This window comes from Sphaeramia orbicularis, chromosome 18 (genome assembly GCF_902148855.1).
Source record: "Sphaeramia orbicularis chromosome 18, fSphaOr1.1, whole genome shotgun sequence".
Lineage (NCBI taxonomy): Eukaryota > Metazoa > Chordata > Actinopteri > Kurtiformes > Apogonidae > Sphaeramia > Sphaeramia orbicularis.
This window is the reverse complement of record NC_043974.1, coordinates 36,135,840-36,151,483: the sequence shown is the minus strand read 5'-3', so window position 1 is coordinate 36,151,483 and position 15,644 is coordinate 36,135,840. Positions and strand designations below refer to the sequence as shown.

At 40.1% G+C, this 15,644-nt stretch overlaps 1 protein-coding gene across 2 annotated transcripts; it reads right to left on the bottom strand.

Moving 5' to 3' along the window:
• Window positions 1-39: 39 nt before the first annotated feature.
• On the bottom strand, window positions 40-14,426 carry LOC115438803 (zinc finger protein 239-like). Of its 2 annotated transcripts, XM_030162641.1 has the most exons (3): window positions 14,404-14,426; window positions 3,341-3,412; window positions 40-1,544 (listed from the first exon to the last, which is right to left on the bottom strand). In XM_030162641.1, exons 2-3 carry the CDS (start codon window positions 3,368-3,370, stop codon window positions 690-692), a joined length of 885 nt encoding a protein of 294 aa, XP_030018501.1. In that variant the 5' UTR covers window positions 3,371-3,412; window positions 14,404-14,426; the 3' UTR covers window positions 40-689. The 2 variants fall into 2 exon arrangements, with proteins under 2 accessions (XP_030018501.1, XP_030018503.1); XM_030162643.1 differs by lacking the exon at window positions 14,404-14,426 and having other exon boundaries at window positions 3,341-3,487.
• Window positions 14,427-15,644: the final 1,218 nt, after the last annotated feature.

The following is a 15,644-nucleotide window of genomic DNA, read 5'->3' as shown; positions in this document are numbered from 1 at the left end:
ATCGTTATACCGGTAATTGTTACATCCCTACCTTTGACCTTGAGTGACCTTGAAAGGTCAAACGGATGTTAATAAATATCTTTAAATATGCCGTTGGACTACAGGACCCTTAATAATTCATCAGCAGTGCTTTAATGCCTCCCTGAATATTTTCCTTTAAACTCAACCTTGATGCATTATTCATCACCATGTACCTTCTAATTGTACTAAGATTTTTATGACTGATTTTGTACAGAGCAAATATTCAACGACAAAAATGCAATGACGCTCTCTCTACTGTTACTCCTCATTTTTGGTATTCAACAATAAAGTTTTTACCATTGTGAGTGAAGATCCAAGTACTTAATGCGCCTTTGGTGTAACTGACAGTGTGAACATGCTCATACAGTAAAAATATTGAGTTTAAGTGCAGAAATATGCGGTTTGAGGCTCAGCATAGTCTTTAGCTCTGTATGCTAACTGCTATCTGTGCTAATTATAGTTAAAGTGAACGCCTGGATTCTGTTTACACTCATAGATGATCAAACCCTCTGTTTCTGTCATCAGCTCTGAAGATGCTTCGTCCACGAAGTTCCTTAAACCATGTTTCCATAAAAATCATGACCCTACAGTTCTGTTCATGATCTGAGATGATGTGTAGATGTTGTCATTATTGTCAGAAAACTGAATATTCCTTTGTCAAATACAAACTAATCTGCTCTGTTATGGGTCTCGCTAACACACTTGTGTTTCTTCAATTGGTACGACTGGCTGAAGTTCTTCTTACACCAGTCACACCAGTACGGTTTCTCTCCGGTGTGAACGCGCTCATGGGTTGAGAGACTGGATGAAGAGATGAAGGCTTTGTCGCAGTATTTACACCTGTAGCGTCGGTCTCCGGTGTGGATTCGTTCATGAGTCTGGAGTCCGTAGTATGTGCTCAACACCTTCCCACAGTGTTTACAGGAGAAGATGGTCTCCTTGGTATGGAGGTTTCTGTGGACGTTGTAGCTGCTCAGCTGGGAGAAGCTCTTCCCACACTGTTCACAGCTGAAGGGTTTGTCTCCGGTGTGGATGCGCTGGTGGACAATGAGGCTTATCCGCTGCGTGAAGCGTGTCCCACATTCTCGACAGTAATGCTGTTTCTCTCCGGTGTGAATGAGCTGGTGATTACTGAGGTTGTACAACCGAGAGAAGGTTTTCCCACACTGCTCGCAGCTGTAGGGTTTTTCTCCAGCGTGGTCTCTCTGATGAAGTGTCAGTTCTCCTTTTCTCTTGTAGGTCTTGTCACATTGATCACAGCTGTATGGTCTTTCTCCAGTGTGGACTCTCTGGTGAACCGTTAGCTCTCCTATTCTCTTATATGTTTTGTCACACTGGTCACAGCCGTATGGTCTCTCTCCTGTGTGAATTATCTGATGAACTGTTAATTGGCCTTTTGTATTACATGTTTTCCCGCAGACGTCGCAGCTGAACGGTCGTTCTCCAGTGTGAACTCTGTGATGAATCTTCAACTGACTCGGTCTGCTGAACTCTTTGCCACAGTCGTCACAGCGGTGAGTTTTCTGCAGATACAGGGGAATGTAAGAAAGACATCCACCAAAATACTACAGTAAACTCCAGATAAATATGCAAGAACTTGATACTACACACTAAGACAGTGTTTTTCAACCTTGGGGTCGGGACCCCACATGGGGTCACCTGGAATTTCTCGTAATTGATAGAAAAAAAAAAAAAATACTGATAAAAAATTTATGGTCAGTTGACAGAGACAATCACAATCCATAAAAGACATGACAAACTGTGAAGCTGAAACTGAAGCACTGTGGTTCTGTTTATCTTTCAAATGTTCATTGTGGTCAGTTTCAGATGCTGCAGCTCTTTCATAATTCATAGTTTGAGTTCTTGTTTGTTCAGTATTAATTGTCAGCCTTGTAAATCCAAGCTGGACTGACTGTACATATCCTGACCAAGGAAAATCAAATTCTTACTTTGTGCAGTAGTCTACACCTGGCTTTTCTGCCTCCGTCCATAATAATATACATTATATAGACTAAATGTGTCTAAAATTAACATTTATTTGCAACATAATATAGCAAACTATTACATGATCAAAATAAATTAATTTTAGCAAAAAAAAAAAAAAAAAGTCTCAGTTTTGAATGTCTGGGGTCGCCAAGAATTTATGATGTTAAAATGGAGTCACGAGCCAAAAAAGGTTGGAAACCACTGCACTAAGACCTATAGTTCCTTTTCCATAACAGGAATTTAAACTTTTTTACTCTGGATTCTAAAAAAACCTAAGCAGATTTCCACCTAAATTTTATACTGATTCTTTCAATCTAAGCCATTGGACTTCATTTTTTTTTTTTTTTTTTTTTTTTTTTTTTGATAGCCGATATTTGATCAGTAATAAAATTGTTATAAGATATTTGATCAGGCACCCGTGTGGGCAGCACTTGAAGTTGAATAAATGTTAAAAGATTACTATGTGTACATGTAGTAATCATTTCATTTATATTGCTGCATAAAAGTCTTAATTATCTGAGTGTTTCAATTATATTTTACAGTCAATATGCTTTAAAAAAAAAAAAGAAAGAAAGAAAAAAAAAGGCAGCCTAAAATATGGGCCTCAAAATTCGGCAGTAGATATCGGCCATTGGCTGACCAGACTTTTAAAAAATGGCATCGGCCTTAGAACCCATATCAGTCACCCTCTAGTTGTAATGTTCTAAAAAAAATTTTTCTAATGTTTTACAATACATGTTATACATGTTATATACATGTATATGTATATATACTTCTTGGAAATATATTTATTTATTTATTGTGCCACTTATGGGTGAGGGTCCAAATACGGTAACTTCATTGACCTTGATTTTCTACATGACAATAAAAAATTTCTACAATTTCACAAAAGTAATAAAGTCTTGTTATGTCCTCCAAAAACACACAGGTTGTAAATTTTAATTTCACAGTATTTCTATGAGGGACCTAAAAAGAGTTAAGACAGAATGCAACTCCCAAAACAAACCTTAGAAAAGTGGAAAAAACATTTTGTATTTGCTGTTATTAAAGCCAAATACCTGGTAATTATAGTTAAATGTATCCAGATGAATGACTCTTTATATAATAATTATATTAATTTTGTTGCTTCCAAACTTGTGTGACGTGTAAATTCATCAAACTCAAAGCTGACATTGATAAGATAAGATAAGATAATTTAAGATAAGATATTCCTTTATTAGTCACACAGGGGGAAATTCCAAATACAACGTGAAGAAAATGTCACTGTCAGATGTTTTGATTTATTGACTATATCTTCAGTCCAGAAATAAGATAGAAACACATTCATAGTCACCTTTTGTGTTGAAGTCATGTTTCTGTTCATCTGTGACGTCAACAGACAGACGCCTCCTGAATTATAATGTCACTAAAATAAAACACATCATTTATACAAATCAGGAAATGGATTAAAAAAAAAAAGTTAAAATGCATCAACATTGATGTAAAATAGGGGTTCCCAAGGGTACTTTGAAGAAGCCCAGGGGGTACTTGAATTTTTTTTTGGATAAATACAATAAATAAGTCATCATGTACCAAATACAAAATAAAAAATGAGAATTAATGCTGAAATATAAAACACAATAAATACATTCATATAAGAGTTTTATTGTTTCAGCTTTGATAACATTTTAAGAACATTTCTATTTTATATGATTCAAAATGAGTTTGAGTAGCTAAGTAATTATTTTTTGTTGATAAAATTTCATGTATTAATTAATGACCAATTTATTTTTCTTATCAATGAAAGAGGGCACTTTTCAGTTTATATTTGCACAAAAAAAATTACTTTGAAAATTGTATTTTTTACTACATATTTTTTACTACAGTTAAATATATATTGTTCGTTTACAAAGTTTTGAAAATATAAACAAACACCTTTGGCACAGGAACAAATTTTGCCTCATTTTTTTTCAATCACAAATGCTGAAGTGGGAGTTGGGGGTATTTGGATAAAAACATATATTTCGGGGGGATACTCCACTGTAAAAAGTTTGAGAACGACTGATGTTGAAGGCATAATCTGGAAGTACGTCATGAAACAATATTATCATTATTTCAGCTCCTACATGATGTTGGTGGTGTCCACATGATCAGGATGAACCGTCTCTGCTTTTTAAGGAAAAACAAAAACATCACTGACCCTTCAGGACTTTACACATTAGATGCTGGTTCACAAACTCAAGGTATAAATAAGACTTCATCCAAAAAGCCAGAACTAAAGTGTCATAATGTGCAGGATTTTCAGATTTTAAAATTCATTCAGGTTTATTTGTCTACACTGGAAAAATCAAAATCTTACCAAGTGTATTTTTCTCATTTCTAGTCAAAACATCTCATCACACTTCAATAAGACATAATCACCTAAAGAGTAACTTTTCAGTGAGATATAAGAACTTATTTTTAGACAATAGATCTTGAAAATCTTATTTCCAGAAATCTTACCAAGATTATTTTCACCTTTTCCATTGACAGATTTTTTTTAATTAAGCAAAAAAGTCTTGAATTAAGCAAAAATAAATAAATAAATAAATAATCTGCCAATGGAACAAGTGAAAATTATCTTTTTAAGATTTCTTGAAATAAAATTTTTAAGATCTATTGTCAAAAAATAAGTTCTTATATCTCACTGAAAAGTTACTCTTTCGGTGATTATGTCTTTTTTAAGTGTGATGAGATATTTTGACTAGAAATGAGAAAAATACACTTGGTAAAATTTTGATTTTTTTCCAGTGTAATGTGAAGTTCATGTGTAAATCTCACAACAAAAATGGTCATGGCTGGTTCCGTAGCAATTTTTATTTCCAATTCAGTTAAAAATCAACATGTATTGTTTCATTTAACAGGCACAAACATAAGGTTTTTGGGTCAATATATGATTGAGGGACTGTCAGAAAGTCTATTTAATTTCCGGGACTTTTATTTTGAAGTTGACGTGCACTTTGCCGTAGCGCTGTCTTTTCCGCTGTCGGCAGATGTGCATGAGTAATGGAGAAGTGGTCTGTGTGCGTGCATGACGCAGTGTGAGTACTTACACCCTAATTTGTTTATATCTATCTGTTATGGCACTGCTCAGTGGTTTGTGTATGTTCCCAATGTTTCCGATGCGGGTTAGCAGTACTCGAGTATATTAATATTACGTAGAATCTGTTAGCTGATTTTACGGAGCTGTTAAATGGGCATTAGCAAGTGTTAGCTTAGCTTGTTTATTTCCTGTGCACTTACTTGTGATAAGCCTTGAGTTACACTCGCTACCCAACTCCAGACCATTTTTGTGTATTGTTTACGTTTACTATTTGACTCCTGTTCATCATGCTAATTGTAATTTGGCATGGGAGCTCCGTGTGTTCAATTCACACGTGTTGCGTTCGTACCGCGCATGTTGCGCTGTTCGCCCACAAGAGGGCGCCAGAGACCACTGAATAAATTTGTATAGCTTGTGTGCATCTCTATTGTACTTTCTTTGTATTTCAATGTGTGAGATGTTGACTGAAGCACATGTACTTTGATTTCTTTATTAATATATTGTTTAATCTTCTTTTGTATTTTTATAGAACCACACACACACACACCCCATGCATGTAAATATATCAACCTTTGGGAATAAATGACTCCTGAACCAACTCTCTGACCGGAGTTTCTCTTCAGTGACATCCTATCTGATCTGAACTAGCCATCCAGAGTTCCATACTCTTTCACATGGTCCTTCGAGCCGGATCAGATAGTTCACTGCGGACAATATGGAGTCACTACAAACCCTTGCGGACTCAGCAGAACATCTCAGACCCCAGCGAGAGATGCGGCCACCAGCATACCTCGCTGATTATGAAGTTGGATACAATCCTACAGTGGTGGGACCATCTGCATCCAACATCCATGAGGAAGCTAGAGCAGTAGCCGCCAGAGAAGCACACTTTCACCACGTCGAAGCAGCTTCTCATAGTAGTAGACCTAAGTCCCAAAGCAGTGTTGGATCAAGCACCAGGAGCTCAGTTTCTAAGAGGTCAGTTACAGACACTCTGTCAAACCTGCAGGTGGCAATGTTGGAGGAAAGGGTTAAACGCATGGAATTAGCCGAGGTGCAGAGGCAGATAATGGAAGAGACTCTGGTCAATGAACATTGCAGTCTTCTGGACAAACAGGCTCGAGATGCACTCAATGAAAAGGAGACCCTCCTCAGAGAACAAGAGCGGCAGAGGCATGAATTAGAGGAAAAAGCAGAAACTGCTTACAAGGCTAAGGAGGCAATAACTAAACATCTGATGCTGCAAAGGCGACTGAAAGAGAAGGAGATGGAAGTAGAGAAAGCTGCTATGATAACCTCCTTCCTACAGGAGGAAGCACCCCAGAGCCCTGCTCATTCCAGACCTATTAGTGAATGTGAGTACAACCCCCGGCTTCTAGCCAATTCCCGTACATTACCGTCACACTCACATGGTCAACCTGAACAGCTCCACTCTACACCATCAACTAATGTTCCACCACCAGCCTTTATTCCAACAGCTAATCCTCCTGTCTCCACTAGCCCCCCAGTGACTCAAATCCAGCCTGCTCCGCTACACCAAGCTAATGCTACTATAACCAGGCCAACCATTCTACCACCTACATATACCACTTTACCTTCCTCTACGCCAGCAGCCACCAACCAAGCTCCTCAACTACGACCGGTATCCACCATGGATGCCACCACACCTCAGGCTCAACCACCCTCTCTAGCTCCCAATACGTCTCTGCTTAGCCAGCAACCAACGGGCTTCAGTCAAGTACAAGTCCCGCCTGTCCCTCTACATTATCCACAGCAACAGCCAATGCTACCGTATGCAGGTATGCTGCCTTATCCTTACCCCACTGTTCCACCTTTACTACAACAGGTGCCAACGCCTCATATGGGGTCTAGAGTACCACCCAATCCTGAACTTATGGAGCTATTGCCACATCGTATGGATTGCCTAGACCTACATTACCCCAATTCGCATCTGGTAAAGAGTCAGACTTCGCCCTACTTAAAATGGCTTTAGACAATTTGCTTGAGTCACATACCCACCTTACAGAACAGTTCAAATACCAAATTCTTCTGGATCACTTAAAGCTGCCAAGTGCATATAAGTTAGCCCAAGCATATATGCACGATCCAAAGCCATATACCTCAGCGCTCCAGGCACTCCAGGATAAATATGGACAACCCCGGCAGCTGGAGCAGAGTGAGTTAGGGGCCATCTTAAACTCACCCCCCATAAAAGCAGGAGATCCAGAGGCATTCGACAACTTTGCTCTTTCAGTCCAGGCTTTGGTGGGCATGTTACGCTCCTTAGAGGGTGAGAATGGCTATGAACTGTTATGTGGTTCTCACGTAGATAGACTACTCAGCAAACTGCCTGCTGGTTATCGGGACGGGTTTGTTGAGTACAGCTTGAACCAAGGCATCCTGAGGACTGGAACAGATAAGACATATACGCTTGTAGATTTCTCCACTTGGCTTAAGTTGAAGTCCCAAGCAAAGCGTATCTCATCCAGAGCAGCCACTATGTTCCAAGAGCAGTCAAAGGGCCAAGTGGTCAAAGCCCAGAAGAAATCTTTGGGCCATCCATCTAATGTGTACTATAACACAGAAAGCCAAGTTAAAGTCTCTACTTCAGATCCAGATCGCAGTACCAAGCCTCCTAAGGCAAAACCCAGTCTCAAACCTTACTGCCCGTACTGCGATTCCAGAGAACACTACCTCAGTCTGTGTCCTCAGTTTAAAACACTCTCTGTAGTAGAAATTGCTACCTGGATCAAAGACAGAGGTTGCTGGAGATGTGGAAGGAATCATACTCCAGAAGCATGCAGTCTGAAGAAGCCATGTAAAGTCTGTAAGCAGCAACATCTAACTGTGCTTCATGAAGTGTGTCAGCAAGGAGCCAGAAAGGTGTTAATGGTCAGCTCTGCTCCTACAACTGTCTATGTTGATCGTCCAAATCGTCCACACAAGGTTATGCTCAAGTTGGTGAAGGTATGTTTATACAATGCAGAACACTCACTAGAATGTTTTGCTATTCTGGACGATGGATCAGAAAGAAGCCTCATTCTTCCCTCAGCCGTCCAACGCCTTCACTTAGCTAGAGAGCCAGAAACCCTGCCTTTGTGTACGGTCCGCCAAGAGGTGGTCCACCTACAGGGAGCTGCAGTTTCTTTCAACATCTCACCAGCTCATGCACCTAAGACCAGATATAACATCGACCATGCATTCACAGCTGATGAGCTGAGTCTGTCCGAACATAGCTATCCTGTTAAGTTACTCATGCGCAGACACCCTCATCTGCAAGAACTTCCTCTCCCATTGGTGGACAAAGTTCAACCCTTACTCCTCATTGGATCGGATTATCCACATCTACTCATTCCTAAACAACCAGTCCGATCTGGCCCCCCTGGGAGTCCCTTAGCAGTGTGCACCGCTTTAGGATGGGCGTTGCAAGGCCCAGCCAATCTCAGTCAATTTCCTGATGACCACTCACACTGCTACTTTGTTACATCCCCCACTTCAGAGCTACAGCGACATGTAGAGCGTCTTTGGGAAGTTGACATACTCCCCTATGCTAATACTAAAACTGTCACACGATCCAAGGAGGATATGCAGGCCCTTGATCTACTAGAACAACGTACTGTTAAAGTAGATGTAGATGGCGTGACAAGGTATGCGACTCCACTCCTCAGACGCAAAGGGAGCCCTCTGCTGTGGACACCAAAGACCACTCTGCTCCCACAGCTGCGAAGCACAGAGCGTCGTCTAGCTAAAGACACCGCCTTGGCGGACACATACTGCCAAGAGATACAGAAGCTAGAACAGCTGGGCTATGCTTCACCCATGCCTCCTGACTCAGTAGATGATTCCAAAGAGTCTTGGTATCTGCCCCACCATATAGTCCATCACAATGGCAAGGCCAGAATCGTTTACAACTGTTCTTACCAGCACAATGGACAAAGTCTCAACCGCCAACTCCTGCCTGGTCCAACTTTAGGTCCTTCTCTCCTAGGTGTCCTTCTCCGGTTTAGAGAACACCATGTAGCCATAAGTGGTGACATCAAAGCGATGTTTCATCAGGTGCGTCTACTACCAGAGGACAAGCCGCTACTCCGATTCCTATGGAGAGGTATGAGAAAGGAGGAGGAACCAACTGTGTATGAATGGCAGGTTTTACCATTCGGGACTACATGCAGTCCATGCTGCGCTACATATGCCCTCCAGAGACACGTGAGGGACAACAGTAAGGGACAGGAGGACATTTTACACATAGTGGAAACTGCTTTCTATGTAGACAATTGTTTGACTAGTCTCACAAGTGTGGACCAAGCTAAGACCCTCATAGACCAAATGAGAACAATGCTGTCTGTTGGAGGCTTTGACATAAGGCAGTGGTCCAGTAACATTCCCTCAGTCGTCGAACACCTCCCAGTTGAGGCTAAAGCAGCTAGCACTGAACGGTGGCTTTCCCAGCACACTCAAGACCCTGAAGAACTAGCACTGGGTCTTCGCTGGAACTGTCTCACTGATCGCCTGGGGTACCGTCATAGACCAGTAGAGTATTCCCAGCCCACTCTGAGGAATGTGTACAAGGTGATGGCAACACAATACGACCCAATTGGATATCTTATCCCCTACACAACCCGAGCTAAGATCCTCATCCAAGACCTGTGGAAAGTAAAAGTTGGTTGGGATGAGAAGATTCGTCCGGAAGCACTGCTGGATCAATGGACACAATGGGAGAGTGAACTAGTCTATCTTCCACAAGTTGAAATACCCAGGTGTTACGTTCCACATGAAGCAGATATGGAAATGCCCGTACGGGAAGCACACATCTTTTGTGATGCTTCCGAGAGAGCATATGGAGCAGTGGCATATATGCGTACCCAAGGCCGCAAAGGTGAGGTCCACATAGCATTTGTGATGGCTCGATCACGAGTTAGTCCCCGTAAACAGTTGTCCATTCCACGCCTTGAATTGTGTGCTGCTTTGACTGGTGCACAGTTGGCCAAACTCATCATGACAGAACTGTCACTCGCTCCCCATCACATCACACTCTGGTCCGACTCTACAACAGTCCTGAACTGGCTCAAATCGGACTCATGCCGTTATAAGGTTTTTGTGGGCACAAGAGTCTCAGAGATCCAGGAACTCACTGAAGGTTCAAACTGGAGGTATGTCAGCACCGTAGACAACCCTGCTGATGACCTTACCCGTGGTAAAACCCTGCACGAGCTCTGCCAGCCAAGCAGGTGGAGTCAAGGTCCACCATTTCTCCAGCAACCTCCAGACTCCTGGCCAGTGATGCATGGTGAAGTAGCACCAGCAGAAGACGAGGACGAATTACGGAAAACCGTGTTCTGTGGAGCAACAACCTGTCCTCAAAGTATAACGTCTGATCTTATCAATGACAACTGGGACAGTCTTATCAGAGCTACTCACGAGAGCCTTCACGGGGCGGCTAGCGACCAAAGTGGTTCTGCGATGACAGCGGCTGAAGCATTAGTTGCTGAACTACACCTTCTGAGGCAATCACAAAGGGAGAGCTTCCCAGAAGAAGTTGAGACGCTAATTGCTGGTAAGCCCATTTCAACACAGAGTCGTTTGGTTATGCTCTCTCCAGAGTATGATGCAGCTGTCGGTCTGATGAAGGTGGGAGGCAGGCTCCGTAGAGCAGAGGATCTCGACCCAGATACCATGCATCCTATCATTCTCGATCCAAAACACTATGTCACCAAACTGCTCATTAAGAAGTATGACCATAACCTTATGCACCCAGGTCCAGAGCGAGTTTTTGCAGAGTTAAGGCGAAGATATTGGATCTTACGGGGAAGAGCATCAATCAAACGCCATCAGCACAGCTGTGTCGAATGTCAAAAATGGCGTGCAAGTCCAGTGGTACCTCAAATGGCAGATCTACCTCCCGCAAGACTCCGTCTATACAAGCCACCTTTCTGGTCTACTGGAGTTGACTGCTTTGGACCCTACCACATCAAGGTGGGTAGACGGACTGAGAAGCGGTGGGGGCTGATTTTTAAATGCATGACAACAAGCTGTGTACATCTCGACCTGCTTGAGAGCCTCGACACAGACGCCTTTTTGATGGCCTTACGTCGATTCATTGCTCGACGGGGTAAGCCATTCGAGATCCTAGCAGACAGAGGGACTAACTTTCGAGGTGGAGCTGCAGAGCTACAAGCTAGTTTTGCAGCTTTAGAAGCCCCTCTTCAAGAACAGCTCGCCAGACAAAGGATAGAGTTCCATTTTAATCCCCCTAGTTCTCCACACTTTGGTGGAACGTGGGAACGAGAGATCAAGTCAGTCAAAGCAGCTCTCCGAGTCATACTCCAAGACCACATTGTTGCTGAGCCTGTACTTCAGACTGTGTTGATCGAGGTGGAGGGAATAATCAACTCAAAACCACTGGGATACATCTCCTCCGATGCCGCTGACCCAGACCCAGTCACACCAAATCTACTACTCATGGGACGTCGAGACGCATCGCTCCCACAAGCCGTCTATGCCTCCAGCGATCTCCTGAGTCGAAGAAGATGGCGACATAGTCAGATCTTGGTTGACCACTTCTGGACTAACTTCATCCGTCATCACCTTCCTGACCTTCAGAAGCGCCAGAAATGGCACAAAGACACTGCCAACCTAACCACTGGCCAGGTGGTTATGGTCGTTGACTCACAGTTACCCAGAGCCCAGTGGCCCATCGGGAGGGTGATGAAGACCTGTCCAGGCCCGGATGGTCGAGTCAGGGCAGCAGAAGTGAAAATACAAGGTCAGACCTACCTGCGACCAGTCGCGCACCTAGTGCGGCTGCCAGCCTGGGAGGATGAAGTGGACATATGAATGAGACTTTCTTTTGAATTCAAATTTATACCTAAATTTGGGGGCGGCTATGTCAGAAAGTCTATTTAATTTCCGGGACTTTTATTTTGAAGTTGACGTGCACTTTGCCGTAGCGCTGTCTTTTCCGCTGTCGGCAGATGTGCATGAGTAATGGAGAAGTGGTCTGTGTGCGTGCATGACGCAGTGTGAGTACTTACACCCTAATTTGTTTATATCTATCTGTTATGGCACTGCTCAGTGGTTTGTGTATGTTCCCAATGTTTCCGATGCGGGTTAGCAGTACTCGAGTATATTAATATTACGTAGAATCTGTTAGCTGATTTTACGGAGCTGTTAAATGGGCATTAGCAAGTGTTAGCTTAGCTTGTTTATTTCCTGTGCACTTACTTGTGATAAGCCTTGAGTTACACTCGCTACCCAACTCCAGACCATTTTTGTGTATTGTTTACGTTTACTATTTGACTCCTGTTCATCATGCTAATTGTAATTTGGCATGGGAGCTCCGTGTGTTCAATTCACACGTGTTGCGTTCGTACCGCGCATGTTGCGCTGTTCGCCCACAAGAGGGCGCCAGAGACCACTGAATAAATTTGTATAGCTTGTGTGCATCTCTATTGTACTTTCTTTGTATTTCAATGTGTGAGATGTTGACTGAAGCACATGTACTTTGATTTCTTTATTAATATATTGTTTAATCTTCTTTTGTATTTTTATAGAACCACACACACACACACCCCATGCATGTAAATATATCAACCTTTGGGAATAAATGACTCCTGAACCAACTCTCTGACCGGAGTTTCTCTTCAGTGACATCCTATCTGATCTGAACTAGCCATCCAGAGTTCCATACTCTTTCACAGGGACTTTTTGAGTGACCTTTACAGGGTAACTTAGTTGACAGGTAGCCTATAGTTGACATTTTTGCTGTTTTCAGGCCTAAAATTAACATAACCATAACACCCAATGGCATTTTTACAGAAAGAGTCTTCTAAATATCATATATACAACTGAGTAAAATTGAAATTGAAAGTTATTTATAAAGATATTGTTGCAACACTATTGACATAAGAGTGCCATAAATACACATTACTTGCCAGTGTTTTCTTCAAGCATGACATCATGTGGAGCAGGTCATGTGATTTAGAATGAACACACTTCCTTCAGAGGTGTTTTTGTAATGGGTAACTGAGCTGAAAGTGATTTCTCCGACACAGATACTACTTATTTTCCGTATAAAATTTGATAAACTGCCAAAAAAGAAATATCTGTCATGATTATTTCACCTTAATAAAAGAGCACAATCAAAACTGTTTTTGAATAAGCTCATTTTATTATTGTTTAGCTAATTAGAAGGTGGTTGTTATTAAATTCGGATGGTTATTTAGTTGACATTTTAGTATATCTAGTCATTTATTAATTACATGTTAGACAGGCTCAGTCTCTGCCTGTATTTAAATCACGTCTAAAAATGCACTTTTTCTTGTTGGTTTTTAATCAATGAGTGAGATGTTTTTTTATATTTCCTAAGCTGTTTTAGTCAGATATTAATTTATCTTTGTTTTTATGATGGTTGTATTTTGTCGTTCTTAGCCCGCTTTGCACCCTGTTTAATCACTGGTTTTACTTACTTATTTACTTCTTTGTTTTATGATTCGTGTACAGCACTTTGGCCAGCTGTAAAATTCTTAAAGTGCTTTATAAATAAAGTTGGTATTGTATGGTAATTATTTATTAATCATCTATTAATAAGTGATTGTTTCTGTAATTTATTATGGAATTTTTAAAGACATGATCATAATAAACATAAACAAAATATATACACTACAAAACAAAAAGTTAAAGATATTTTTAATTTTTAGGCTATTTTTTTCAGTTGGGATTCTTGCACAGTGCTTTTTACTTTTTTTGTGTGTGAATTGAAACAAATTTTTAAAGACCAGACATTGTTTTATCTACAAATGGCAAAAATGACAAAAAATGACAAAAAAAAAAAAACCTTAACTTTTTGTTTGTAGTGTGTATATATATTTTACTTTTAATAAACATGTATGCAAGATATATCCCATGGGTTTCAAAAGTCCCTCAACTATGTACTGACTCTGTCATTTATCCAGAATGTCACCTTTTACAAACATCATGGATTAATACTGTTATTTATTGATAACTACTTGATGGATTATTTTTATTATGTCTTTTTTTTTTTTTTAACCATACAGAGTTGAACTCCTAAATTTCATTGTACACCCTTGCGCAATGACGATGAAAACCTTTTCTTATTCTAATGCTGAAGTGAATTAAACAGCAGTTTTTATTCTTCTCCGCAGAGCTAAACATAATCTGAGCTAAAAACACAAACTAAACATGTAGAAAAGTCACAGACCGCGCACTGAAAACATTAAATCAACAGCGGATGAAGCAGGTAAAGGTGACGATCTAAATATTTACATTAAAAAATAGAGGAAATCAAGCGTTTTAGAACGTTTACATACACAACTCACCCTCAGTGACGCGCATGCGCAGTCCACGGAAGCCTCCGACTCGTCCGTTCTTCAAACAGTCCGTGTAGCAACAACATCACTTCACAACGTTTCCTTTTTCATTTTTACCATCAGTAAAATCCCTCCATTAAACTTCGTGTTCATTTACATTTTATTTCACAAACGCATAAAACCGGATCATCGACAAATACAGAGTAAAATGATAATATTAAAACTCAAATAATGTAGATTTAAAGGAATAACGAATGTCAAGAGGATAAACTGTGCAACTGGTTATCTTTATATTTATATGAGCTTTTATTTTCAGTACATCACAAATAAACATAGCAAAGGTATTGGCTCAGTCTCCATGGCAACAGCATCTGAGGATCATCGTTGCAGTATTTAGATTACATTAGATTAGATGCAAAAACAGAATTAGAAAACAAATGTAAGAATTAAAAAAATAATAATAATAACAAGGAAAATAAGAAAATAATAGTAACAAGAATAACTATAGAAACAGTCGTAGAAAAGGAAATAGAGCATTACAAGTATTATTATTATGAATATTATTATTATTATTATTATTAGTAGTAGTAGTAGTAGTAGTAGTAGTAGTGACAATAGTTGTTGGTTCTGTTGGGTTTCTGTAAATTGGCTTACAGTCTGGTTTTGACCAACTCTATAAAGTGTGATGATAACTTTTTTTGTTGTGATCTGACGCTATATAAATAAAATGTGATTGATTGAGCGATTTGATTGGTTTTCCCCTGTAAGTCGCTTTGGAAAAAAGCGTCTGCCAAATGCATAAACATAAAAAAATAGTAAAATAGAATATTAATATTATTATTATTATTAGTAGTAGTAGTGACAATAGTAAAATAGATTATTATTATTATTATTATTATTATTATTATTATTATTATTATTATTATATTACTGAAGGTTTTGATATGTGATCTGAACTGGATCAGCCCTTTTGAGGAAACTCACATCAGAGCTTTAAGTATTGAGTTGCAGCATCCAGTACAGACTAAAGTTTATTACAAACTCCACAAGAACTGAGAAATATGGGAGAATCATCTGTTAAACTGAAAAACATCATTGACTGAAATATTTTTTTTCCTGAATCAAAGCCTGAGCAGACATAAACAGCTTATGTTCTCAAAGCATAAGCGTGAAAGTGAAAATATTTCTGTGACGGAGCAGAGATATAACCCGACACAATGAATATTATTGTTTTGGGTTTTTTTGTGAGG